This window comes from Notothenia rossii, assembly GCF_949606895.1.
Source record: "Notothenia rossii genome assembly, chromosome: 6".
In the NCBI taxonomy this organism is placed as follows: domain Eukaryota; kingdom Metazoa; phylum Chordata; class Actinopteri; order Perciformes; family Nototheniidae; genus Notothenia; species Notothenia rossii.
The window spans coordinates 76,052,303-76,065,604 of NC_136909.1; the positions used below are offsets into that span (position 1 = coordinate 76,052,303).

General features: G+C 40.3%; 1 protein-coding gene across 2 annotated transcripts in view; it reads right to left on the bottom strand.

The window, feature by feature from the left end:
• Nucleotides 1-13,302, bottom strand: part of LOC307044466 (cGMP-dependent protein kinase 1) — an 83,422-nt gene that overhangs the window by 7,377 nt on the left and 62,743 nt on the right. For both annotated transcript variants that reach the window (XM_079689734.1, XM_079689733.1), the window contains exons 7-9: nt 12,255-12,349; nt 4,301-4,366; nt 2,458-2,532 (exon numbers count right to left, since the gene is read on the bottom strand). In XM_079689734.1, the coding sequence (XP_079545860.1) occupies nt 2,458-2,532; nt 4,301-4,366; nt 12,255-12,349 (236 nt within the window). The remainder of the gene's footprint in view (nt 1-2,457; nt 2,533-4,300; nt 4,367-12,254; nt 12,350-13,302) is intronic.

Genomic DNA, 13,302 nt, shown 5'->3' on the forward strand with positions numbered 1-13,302 from the left:
TATTTCCAAGGACACTTCTCGGAGAGTCAATGAATAGGGAAGATATTTACAAAAGCAGCAACAGAAATACTCATACATTTCTTTTAAATAGGCAGAGAGCAACATGTTTGTATGCCCGTGGCTGAAATGTTTGATGGAATATGACATTCAGGCACAGACCAAACATCCACTTTAAATGTATTTCTTAATGTTGAACTTGAATAAAAAAAACACACTGCTCAACTGCATCAAACACTGTGAAGTTGGTTAGGTACATAGGTTTAGTGAAGTTAAAATGACATGTCACTAGACAATGTTACATGAGTGATACTAGCACTGCAATACAAAATGTTCCTATGCCGGTCAAGTAGCACCCCAGTGGGTGATAATCTGTATCAGTGAACCGATGAGATCATACAAAATGATGCAATCTGTGTGTGTGTGTGTGTGTGTGTGTGTGTGTGTGTGTGTGTGTGTGTGTGTGTGTGTGTGTGTGTGTGTGTGTGTGTGTGTGTGTGTGTGTGTGTGTGTGTGTGTGTGTGTGTGTGTGTGTGTGTGTGTGTGTGTGTGTGTGTGTGTGTGTGTGTTTTCAGTTGTGTGTATATGAGGGTGTGTGCTCATTTCCTCTGGTCTAGCCTGACTCAAGGGAGAGGAGATGGAAGAAACATCTCTGACCTTAAAGCTGACTCATTAAATGTCACTTTTATTTACCAGTGATTCTCACATATTGAACTCCTACACCTGCTCAACAGACATGGGACATGCTGAGTCATACTTGGCTCATATTGTCCCATTAATCTCCATCATGCTGGATGGGTTGTAATAAGCAGTACGTTGAGAGAATGTTATACTCAAAACAGGACATCTGCTGGTTTCATGAGACTTTTATGCACAATTTGAAAGGAAAACAGTTCATCACGAAAATGAAAGCCTAGAGGGTAGTTCTGCTTGTATTGTTTGTTTTATTTGAGCACCAAAAAACAGAAGTTTTTATGTGATGTTATGCCTTTTTAGGACAGATAACAGGGCATTAAGGGAGAGGGAAAACATTAACGATGTGCAACAAGGTCCCTGATTGGTTTAATAATAGCTTTAAAAAAAACAACCTCTGCAAGATATGGGTTGAAAACATAATATTCTTGTTTTAATCTCTCACATCGCTTTCCTCTAAACAAAAAACTCAAATCTATATGTTATGCATACAGAAATAAAAGGATCATTACCACAAAAGGGATTAATTGGCTCTACTTTGTGTAGCGTGAAGCTTCTCATGCAGAGAGAAGCAGCAGCTTGATCAGAAACAATGTGGGGAGCTAGTGTTTGAAGAAAGGACCTGTGAACCTCACAGAGAGCAGCTGTAGTTTGCTGTGTAGTTATAGTACTACTGCCTGGTGCTTATCCGCTGTGACCAATTAGAGATAGTTTCCGTCACCGTGAGATCCTGACTCAGGCTTTCCTCGCCAAGAAACAAATGTGCTCAGCTGGGGAGCGTCAGCGAGAGACGACACACACTCAGCACGCGGCAGGGAGAGCTACCTTAATCACGGTGGAAAACACTTTGATGTGACAGATCTCCGGGACCAGAGGGAGGCAGTGGCTTAATCTTTAGAGAAAAGGGTTGATTATTGGGTTACAAATGAGGGCTAGGATTGGTTGCTCATTTGCAATAAAATCAATCTTTAAACTATCTTCCCTACGGAGACACAGGGATAGGAACAATGGGATAGAGAATACACACCAAGTTTTATTTCTATCAAACACATTTGCTGGCAATAATCAGTGATCGTGAGCCATGAGGGGGAGCTATCCAGAGCCGAACGCCAGAGGCAAGCCATGCATCCCCCTCCTCTCATTGTCATCTCTGTTTCCTCAGTGCCTCTGTCCAACAGTAACTGGTGTTGTATTCTGCACTTTGCTGACTAAATTCTTCGGACTTGCAAAAGACGACCAACACTCAGCAGTCAGCTAGAAATCAAAGCGTTGGTCAGAAGCCTCGTCTGCTTTGTCCCCCGATAAGCTCTTTCTGCTCTCTCTCTCTCTCTGCCATCTTTATTACTGCGTTCTTGTTTCAACTCACCTTGAATCGAAACATAGCACCAAGCGAGCGAGGTATCCGATTATGCCGATGTGTAGCTACAAAGATAACCACCTCATTGCCAAGGTGCCTTCTATAGAACTATCCTCTTGTTTCCATAGCGACGATACATAGAGTACATATTAATTTCTCCACAAATAGAGGCGGAGGTCATAGCCTCTGCTTTCTGGCCTGCCTCAGGGGTATTGTCTTGTTATATAACAAACCTAAAGGCATACTGCATTAACACTTGGCCGAGAGCAAACTCCTTTTTAAAATGTTGCAGCTGGGGGTTCATCACAATATGGTCTATTTAAAACAAAACAAGCTCAAAGTAAAATGATATATTTGCATAATGGTTATTGTGATTATGTATGCATACCACTGAATTATAATCGTCTTACTTTGCTTTGGCATCGGCATCCTCGTGGCCTTGTTTGGACACGTCCTCAAAACCTCCAATCAGGTGCTTGAACGAACTGCAAAACAGAAAGCAAATGTTAAAATATCCAACATATCCTCATAAGAAGATGGTGCAATTTATGGTCAGACAGCCATAAAAACACTGCCAGTAACTATTAAATATTCATTAGTCTGCTTTTAGAGACGAGCCTCTGAAAATCACTGTAGAGATTCTCCAAAGAGGTGTAAAACAGTGTGATAGCAGGCTGGGGATGAGGGCGAATGTTAGAGCCTAAAGGAGAGGCTGTGCATGTTTTATTGAATGAATTATAGAACAGTTTGCTAAGTGTTTTAAAAAAAGTCACTGGCTATTATAATAGTTCAAATGAATACAAATAATTCAAGTTATTAAACTGAAAGAAACAACAGTGTTCTTTTCAGGCCATAAACATGAAATGATATTAAAATGTTCTCACTCCAACTACGCTACGGCTCATCTCTCGCTCAAGTATAGCTTCCCATGCAGAAGTCTCTAAACATCCTGGAAGACAATAAGACAGTTTTCATGCAAGGCTCATTGAGCTGTCAGCCAGACGATGTAATACATCTGCTGCTTTGTCCTGTTGAGACTATAATGCCTGCAAGCTGCGGCTGTTTTGGGGCTGAGCTTTTCTTTAAATGTTTGGCTGATCACAGGGCTATTGCATGTTGTGAGATGGCGACTTCCTGTCGATTGTTTTTATCCCCATCTTTCTCCAACTGTTTCCATCTCCTTCTTAGTGTCTTGCATTTATCCTCATCTTACCTCCTAAGATGCTCTGTTTAGGTTTGGTGCATTGCACAAACGCAGACATAAAGAATCATTGACATGCACACAGATGGTTTAGATACTAACAACCTGGAATCTGCACAAATACTGGCTTTGCTGGGACACACACACACAATGAGCAGGTTTTGTGGGCTGTGACAGCATTAGCTGTTGTATGCTAGGCAGAGTGAAAGGCAGTGATAATCACCTGGGCTTGGTGACTCACTCACTATCCCCTCTGCTAGTTGAGAGGATGCCTGCCGTGTTCCCTGAGGCTGAGGCTGAGGGAGGCCCTTGGTAAGCTGATACTATCTCCTCCCTATGCCCAATCCATCTGTCTCTCCACTCTCTCCACACGGCTAAATGCTTGAGACAGAGATGCTCATAGACTGTTTCCTTACACACACATATACATACACATGAACGCGGTAATAAAGTGCCAGACCATCAAAGCAATGTGAAGCTGAACATTTGGTAGTGGAAAAAAATAGACCTTGTTAGTCATCCCGCCACAAATCTGGCATAAATCAACATTTCTTCACTAAAGTTGATGAGGGACTTAAGACACATGCCATCTTGGCGTCACTTGCGGTTGTTTGTTGTTTGTGTTGGAAGTCTGTGTCTGGCAAACATTTTCATGAATATTAGGTGAGTCCTAAACATAGAAGCTGAATCCATCAGCAGACTTTAGGTAGTCACTCCCAAACTTTGTGAGTAGACATTCAAACAATGTACTGTATGGAAGAGGAGAGGGAAGCCTGATCCTGCAGATGCATCATATCCAAACTATTAAGAGAAATATGAATTACTGGTGTAGAAATGTAATATGTAATTGAATATAAATGTGACATATTCATGACGACTTTGATGTTTTTTTGTTTGAAAATGAATGTAATCTAACTAAATGTGTGCCATGTGAACCAATGCTTAAGAAACAATAGGATTACAATGTAGAACATTGTGTTCTATGCTTAATAACTTTATTAATACAGTTTTAATAAAGTTATTAACCATAGAACACAATATATAATACTCACTCTCTATCGATGACTAGACAGGTGACTGCCTCTGCTGCGATGACGTTGGCCGTCCTGACATCCTCCCTGGACACAAAGAGAATAAACACAATCAAGGCAAGTCATTTATATAGCACCTTTCAACACAAGGCAATTCAAAGTGCTTTACAAAAATAAAAGACATTAAGAAAATGGCATTTAAAAACAGTCATTAAAAAGCAAAGATGTCAGAAACAATCAGACACAATACCAAAATGTAAACATTTGTTCCACACTGTGTTGCTGTTCTTGAATCACATAATTACAATTTTAAAAGCTTCATCAGCGTTGTAAAAATGGAAACAGTCGAACTTTGTTTATGTCTTTCTCAACTCCATTCACTTCATGGCTCAGGCACACAATGAACACATCACTATTGAAACGCAACACACATCGCTGCCTACTCTTTATTATATTTGACATCAAGTTCATCTTCCTCCGATGATGCTTCTTCAGAGGAGCCGCCCCAACCACACGAGTCCTCTGAGTCTGTATCCCAAGAATCCATCTTTTAGTGTACAGATTTCCTTCACACACTCCCTCAGGGCAGGGAAGTCTTTCGTTGTTATATATAAATCTCAAAACCAAGTGTAGACTAAAATATTTTAAAAAGACAGTAAATCCTCAGGGAATGTCCCATAGGCAGATGATTTGCTCCTTCATCTTATTGAAAAAAAAAAAAAGTTCATAGGATAGGAGGATGGATTCATTTAGTATTCCGGTGGGGAGTTAATAGAAGGTTGAAACAAACCCTGCTCTAAATACCAATAGTTGATTCGATTTAATTTAAGTGCTAACACTAGCTGACCAACACTCTAAATGTGTCAGATCGGACATACAGCAACTCTATCACAATGAGTATAACTCCTCATGCTATGTCTACTCCCTCTGCCTTCCCTCTAGCAGGCAGACCCCTCCTCATGCACAGACTCACACACATGCACTCTTTATCTTTTTGCTGACCCCTTTAAATAAAGGGCACAGCTGGTGGGGGGAACAACACATTTTCAAAGGTGAGGACTATATTGGAGAGGAGAGGAGAGGCAGGGCTTGTCAGGGGCAAAGGATACTTTAACAGATTACTATTCGGGCCCTCACATACAGTATTTCATTCACCTCTGATAATCTCCTGTGGCCTGCTTCCATGCTCTTAAAACTTAACTCTGGCAAACCCTGCTCCACCTGTTCCTTTGTTTACCCACAACAGCACACTCAATACCATTTTTATAAGCACACTTAAAGTATTTATATCCAGGTTAATGGGGGGGGGAAGAACAACCAATGTTATTTTGATGTATAGCCACTGGGTTACACCGTGGTTGTAGTCTTGAAAAGCCAGAACTATCTCAACAGCACTGTGTTTACGAGAAGAAGGTCTGGCTCCACATAATATCATCCTTGTATAGTGTTAAAAGAACCATTTTCTGGCTTTTTTTTCTTTCTTTAAACCCATCAAAATGGTCATGGGGAGCACTAGGCACCGGATGCAAGAACGCCGTCTTTGCAAAATCGATGCAGAGGAGAATGCCGACTGAAATGGGCGAATATTGACAGGCTTAAACCCGCAGTCTACACTCGATTAGTCAGACTACTGTGGTTGTTGCCACTGATTATGTGATAATTCATTTGAGGAACAAGAGTCACGATGAGTGACAGTCAGTGGGAATGAGTTGTCAATAGCTAACATCGCGCGAGAATGAGGTAGGAAGAGAAAATAAGCTTTTGGATATGTGTAGTTCATAAAGGGAAGCATGAGACACCCTCATAACATAGGTTTACTTCTTGGATTATTTAAATATTCAGAAGCTGTATAGGGAGCCAACTTGCTCTGTAGAGGGCTGTTGAGGCGCACGCTTGTAGTGTCCCAGCTGTGAATTTGCCAGTGACAATCTGCCAGCTGTAGAGTCACTTTTCAAAAGCTTACTGTCCTACTTTCTACAAAGGTAGTACCTGCCAGTCGAGTAACTTCAACATTTTATTTTTAAATATGTCATTTATTGTATGTATCCATAGACAAAAATGTTTCTTCTCAGTCCAATCCAAATGCTGAGTAGTGCATTTCAGGATCTCCACCATAGTAGTCACAAGTCAATACTTCGAGGTCCAAGAATGTTAGCATCTTTAAACATCTTTTATTCTAACCTTAGTACATTTATGAAGATTATTCATCACATTTATAAATTATTACCCATCAGTTTTCTGAACTGTGATATAGCGACACCTACAATCTGTTAGAGAGTTAATTTGTCTCATAAAAGGAAGAGTAGAGTGGTTGTTTCATTTGCTAACCATGGTGATACAACACAACACAACACTCGAGCTATATTCGAATAGTGGTTACGTTATTATAAATTATCCTTCGGAGACCTCAAGGGTTTCATATTAGAGAGCAGCATGTTACACCTGTCGCCAGCTGCTCCTCTGTGGCTGAGGGAAATAACTTGGTGTGCCACTGCGTTGATAATAGCGATGTTCATGAAACACAATCGCTAGACAATATCTGTCAGAATCATTCATTTACACACTGCTCAGCCTTGCTTATCCTCTGCACTTGTTAATTGCAGCGCAACAAGAAACACATTGGAAAACAGACACACACATTGACAAGCAGAGACTCAGCAAAAGCAGCTGCAAGCTGTTCCTGGAACGTCCTTTGGACTTACACAGGAGGGAGCCTGGGGTGTTGATTTCCAGTTGATAGTTGAAATAAACCTTGTAATTGGACAGTGATCTGGTATCCCGTCAAGGGGGTTAAGAAAATAAGGTCTCGAGGCTGAGAGTGCTACAGTAGCTATGGGGTAAAATAAGGTAAGTGAGGTGGAGACGTCATGCACATACTGTACTGGAAGGTCTGTGTTTGGATCCCCAGCAGTCAATCCATTAAAGTGGACTTCTGCAAGGTACCTTGCCCAGAATTGCTCCCTATGGCATGGCCAACGGTGTCTGAGTGTGTTTCAGTCGGCAGCCTCTGCCTCTGTATGAATGGGGTGAATTCTCACACTTATATGTAAAAGCGCTTTGAGGGTTTCGCAAAGACTGGAAAAGTGCTATATAAATGCAGAAAATGTACCATAGAAATGCAGTCCATTTACAGCCAATGATTGTAGCTTCAACTGAGAGGTATTCAGGTAGGCCTGGGTAGCTGTGTCACAAGTTGGTATTAGAGCACTTAAGTGCATGATTGTGCCTGTGTTTTTTGCAGCTCTTTCCCATTAACTAAAACATTGTGCATTTAACACATAACTGACTACTTTCCAAAGCATACCAGACATGTATGAATATATTTGTCCTACTCTTACCGGCAGCCACTTGCTTTAATAACATTTCCTGATTGGTGCATTTGTGTTTTGTTTTTCCAAGCTCCAACATCCTCATATAAGCTGCTCAACATACCTCAGTCCCTAGCTGAGCTGTTAGAGTAACCAAACACAGTGTCAAACAGATAATGCTGAAAGGTTACCCTTGAGTCTCAGATGTCTGAGCTTTGCCTCAAGAACACTCACTTCGAACAAGAGTTTCTCATATTGATTCTATTTTAGTGGCATTTTGTGGCAGTGTTCTTATTATTGCAGTTGACAAATGAGCCCATTAATGATGCATAGTCTTTGTGAAATTGTTTCTTATTTTGTAAATTCAGGGGTTTGGCTGCTTCTGACTCTGGTTGCTCTGAGTGCTGTTTTCCGCTCTCCCATCCACCCATCCCTATGCCCCCTTGGGTTTCAACACCTAAAATACATTTTTTTCTCCTGTGGGAAAGTCTCATAACTGCACCACAAAACAAAAATCGTGCATGTTTCCAAACTAAAAATGGGCAACATGGGATTCACTTTGTACTAAGTACTTCTCAAGCAGTCTCAAAAAAGCTTCACATCTCTGCTAGTTGTTTTTCTTGCTTTGATGGTAGAGCAGTAGCTGTAAACAATAAATGTATTGAGTCTAAAAATGTATTGTAAGCTTTAAGGTAAAGTAAAAAATACAGAGGATACAGACAGGAACAAACTGTACTATAGATATGTAGCTAAAATATACAGATGGCAGAAGTTTAGGACTTTACTTGTTGAGGATGAGAGATGTGTTTCTACAAAGCCTCATTCAGACTGCTAAAAGGTATAATTCATTTCATTGAGACGATTGTGGTGAACTGTCCAAAATAATGTGTTCAAGCTTACATGTAAGAAGACTCTAGAGTCATGCTATCATCTCTGTTAAACTGAAACAAAAGTTAGGATAAGCATGCTTAAATTAGAATATGACTAGTCTGATGTTTAAAAGATAAAATATTTGCCATGTTCATCATCTTAAGTGTGTCTATTGTTGCTCATTAGCTCAAAACACAAAGTACAGATGAATCTGATGGGCGATGTCATTTTAGGTGTATAGTAACACCCAAAGTTTTTGAAAAATGTAAAAGATGATGTGCCAGATGAAAAGTTACAGGATCCCCAAAGTGAATGTGAAGTGAATTGAGGAGTTACATGAATTGTTGCAACAGATTTCATGGCTATCCATCCAATAATTCCAAAGCCAGGGTATCACTCAAGTCCTTAGGACACATTATCTTAGAACCATGAATGTCTGTGCAAAATGTTTGGGGAATTCATTGTTAGGTTATTTGAGTCTGGACAAAATTGGTGGACTGAAATGAGGCCATGTTGCTGGTAATCTTGGAGGCAGCCTGTAAATTAAACTGTTTAAATAACAAGCCCTAGAAACTGGACATAAGCTGACTAAACTTAAGGTGCTGTGATCACTTTTTCGGATTTGTGAAACACAACCACAAATCAGTGAAAGATGCTGTGCAGTGTTGATATCTTCTAAACCTTCTCGGTTGGCTAGTTTGTTCATCTTCTCACTCGTACCTGTGGCAACATGCCCACAGCAACATTGTCTCTAAGGGTGACATTTCAGAGGGCTATTGTTGGTCTGAAAGTGATCTAACACGGACACAAATGACATTGCATTCAGTGACGTCACAGTTGTATTTAATACCGATCTATCATGACTTCCTGGAACATGCCCCCGGGAGAGGAGGTCACACATTGTCTGTGCTATAGATGGATCTAGTGTACACCTCGACTGGAAGTTCACACTTCACCATGACAAGTAGAATGTGTCATGAGAGATGTTGTAGGTTTATATTTTCCTGGAACACCCACCAACTGCACTGAAGCATGCATTAAGCGCTAACCCTTTAGTAAAAACCATGTAATCTGATATTTCATCAGCTGCTTTTATGTACACACATCACACAACAGCACTCACACAAGCTCGAACAAAACCATTATGGCTGGAAGGAGAACAGACTTTGATTTGTAAAAATGTTGTTCTAACAGATCAAAGGCAACGCCTGGAGATGCACAGAGCAGTGTATGAGTTGTCTTTTGAGCATCACAGTTAACTTCTGATTACAAATATAGCCCTGCAGAAGAGCCCTATGATCAAAAGCCCGGGTCCAAGATGGCCAGCCTTTCAAATCATGTAAATGTATGAGACATGCTTGACCATCAAAGGTGTAGTTGAATAGGCTTCACTTGCTCAAGACACTCCAAGACAAAAGGCGAGCAGACAAAAAACATGTTAATAATACTAAGCAGATGCTGAGGTTGGGAGAGCACTTTGTTTTAGTGATGTAGAAAAGATGTGGTTCTCTTGATTAAAAAAAGCATGAGATGCTCCTCAAGGTGCTTTGAAGAGCTATTCAAAACTGCACACTATTATTAAGGGAGACACTTCAAATGTATTAATGTAACTATATTGATACATTTAAGGATTTAATGATTTATCATGCGTGTATGTGCATATCAAAAAATTATCCTTCTTCCTTTTAAGTTGCACTAAAGTAGCACTCGTTTTAAGAAATCATTTCCGGGAACATTCTTATAGCGCGACACATAAGTAGCACAGCTGTTCCATCCATTATAAATTAGGGTGCTGTCATTCATCAAACAGCACGTTTTCTACGTCTCATTAGTGTAAAAGGATCAGATTTCTATTTGGAACCACCTGCTCCTCCCACTGCCAAGAGATCAAGCTTCCTGTGCCTCACATGTTCTGCATGCGTATTAATGCTCAGTCATCTTTTATATTCTATTGGTCATTAGCTTCAACATATGGGGAGACCCAACCATCTGTGAAAGTCCAGCTGTCGCCTGAACATCACATCTAGCATCCTGAGTCCTCCTTTTGAAAGTAAAAACAAGGATTTATGGTGTGTTTTGACAACAAAAAGGTGTCATTTATTTCCGCAGGACACTGCTTTGAATTAATTAACGTATCTTGGCATTCTAAAGTGTACACCATTTGTTTGTGTATGTGCTTTTGTCAAGGGCTTTACCCAGTTTTTACATTCAGTGACCACAAGATGGCGACATCTCCATTTCTGATGTTGACACTGTTGGCTATATGCTTGCAAGCATTCAAACGATCTCTCGTGAGAGCCTATGTTCTCTGTTTCTACCTGAGCCCTTACAGACATAACACACTTTTGTATCTCTTCCCTGCCTCTATTCAAATGACACATTGTTCAGGGAGGTGTACAGTCATGACAGCTAAGTGAGAATCCCTTTAGGACACTGGGCTTTGATGCCGTAAGCCATACAAAATATCTTTGAACACTGAAGTGTTCTTTCAGTGAAAGTATTTGAGCACTGTGAACTGAAGCCAAAGCCGTGTCATCTGATCCCTACAGTATGCCCTACAGTGTGGTTACTCCAAACAAACTCCCCTCAGTACATTGTTGAATACCCAAATGTAAAATGGTTGGATACACAGATCTTTAGGACAAAGCAGACTAATCTCGATGCATTCAAGCCAAACAAACATTCCAACACTTGAGCCTTGTGGCCTTCATCGTACATCTTCACATATTTTCCTGGCACAGCCTTTAATATTATATAATATGTTTGTAATACTGAGGACTATTCATGCTTGGCTTATATCTGCATATCACATCTTTATCTGTATTGTCATCAGCCAAATATTCATAAAAGAGTGTGCAACTCCATTAGTCAAGGACAGCATGAAGATGTCCTTGATATCACAAAGCTTGGCAACCAAGACAGGAAGTAGGAGGAAAAGAAAAAAGATTCTTAAGAGGCATATAGATACAATTGTATAAATCAAATTAATCTCCAATTGTGAGGCCACTGTACGACTGTCAAGCTCCAAATCCACTCAAATTAATAACTGATTCCCTGTAGTTTCTGTGTGATATGGCTGTGTGCAAAGACAGGCTGTGAATTGGTGGGATAAGAGGGATCTCCATTGTCAGTTGAAAATAAACATTTTACAATGAAATGAAATTATTTTGATTCGGACTTAAATATAGCTTAATATAGAGGAGTATGCCTAAGTTGTCCGTGCCCTCATTTGTGTTTTCTGCAAAGGTGGTTTGAGGTCAAATAACTGCATTTTTAGATATTCTCAATGTCTACATGTGACATAGAAATATGATTCCATAACCAATCAGTTAAAAATGTGTGTTGCTTAAAATTGATCTCAACATATTTCCGTTCCTGAAAAAATCGAATCTGATAAAAAAAACATCTGGATGCATATGACTTTCTGATGACATCAGATTTTCTATGATTCAGTAAAAGATTGAGTCAAATCTCAAAAATGTGTCTGCAACAGCTACAATTAATCAGGCCAGAAGTTGTGTTATGTGTGTCTGGCATTAAGCATTTCCAAACACTTAACATGTCATCTCGCCTTTCATAGTGAGTTGCTGAAAAGAAAAAGGGACAGACAAGATCTGGAGGCTGATTGATAGAAAATTACAAAGGAAAGATGCACGTTTAGTACAAGGGAGAGGATATTAGAGAAAGGTTTGCGAAAGAAAATTAGAAGGGAAGCAGGTGACAGCGAATGAGACGGAAACAGTGGAAGAACAGAGGATTTAAATTGGAAGAGACAGTGTTATTAGGAACAATCTTACCCTTGCAATGCTTTCTCTCCAAACCAGTCTCCTTTTCCCAGGCTGCGCAGGTAGACAGGCTCTCCATTGGGCACGTCTTCCCTGGTCACATTAACCTGGTGAAAGGAGGGAAATGCAAGTGGAGGAGAGTTAAACAGAAGAATAGAGTGACAAGGTGGAAGATGGGAAAATAGAAAAGAAAGACGTTGTTATGTGTAACAGTGTAGAGACGTATGGGAGAGGACATTTAATTTACACATCATTCCAAAAGAAAGTGACATGAATGCAATCTATCAAGATGGTCGGGTATTTACACAATTAAAGTCAGTGAAGAGTAGCTGGTGTGACAGAAGTCTTTGTGCCTCAGTAGTGTGTTACAAGTAGGTGACGGCCATCTCTGCAAGGAACTGGGACGAGTGCTGACCACTTCATTAGCCAGACGACATGTGAGTGATGGCACTGTGCTATGGCGGTAGACTTTACAAATCAAAGGGATGACATTTGCGTCGATTTTTGGAGGAAGTGAATGGAGACGGTCATCCATTTGTCAGTTCTGCACAGGTGAAGCAGCGTGACCACTTTGTCCATAATGTAATGCTGCCAACACTTAAGTGACAGCATAATTATTCATCTAATCTAATGTGATCATGTATTATCCAGGGGGAAACGCAGAAGAAAGAGAAGCAGGGGGACTTATAGGATAAAGGGCAGAGTGTGTGTTGTTAGATGCCAACATTTGTTGGAATGTCCTCTAGTAGAGCATTCCATCCGTTGTCTAGATGGAGACAAAGTGAGAGATGTTGACAAATCTAAGTTTAAAGCATTGATAAGGTCAGAAGAGTGTGTGTGTGTCTGTCTGTCTGTCTGTCTGTCTGTCTGTCTGTCTGTCTGTCTGTCTGTCTGTCTGTCTGTCTGTCTGTCTGTCTGTGTGTTTCTGATGTAGTTTGAGCCGACCTTGTGGGTGGGTTGGATCTATCAATGGATGATAAAAAAGACTGGAAACATGTTGTATCTTCATCCTTTCTAAAATGATATCCTGGGTAATTTGTTAGAAAATACTGTGAAATTT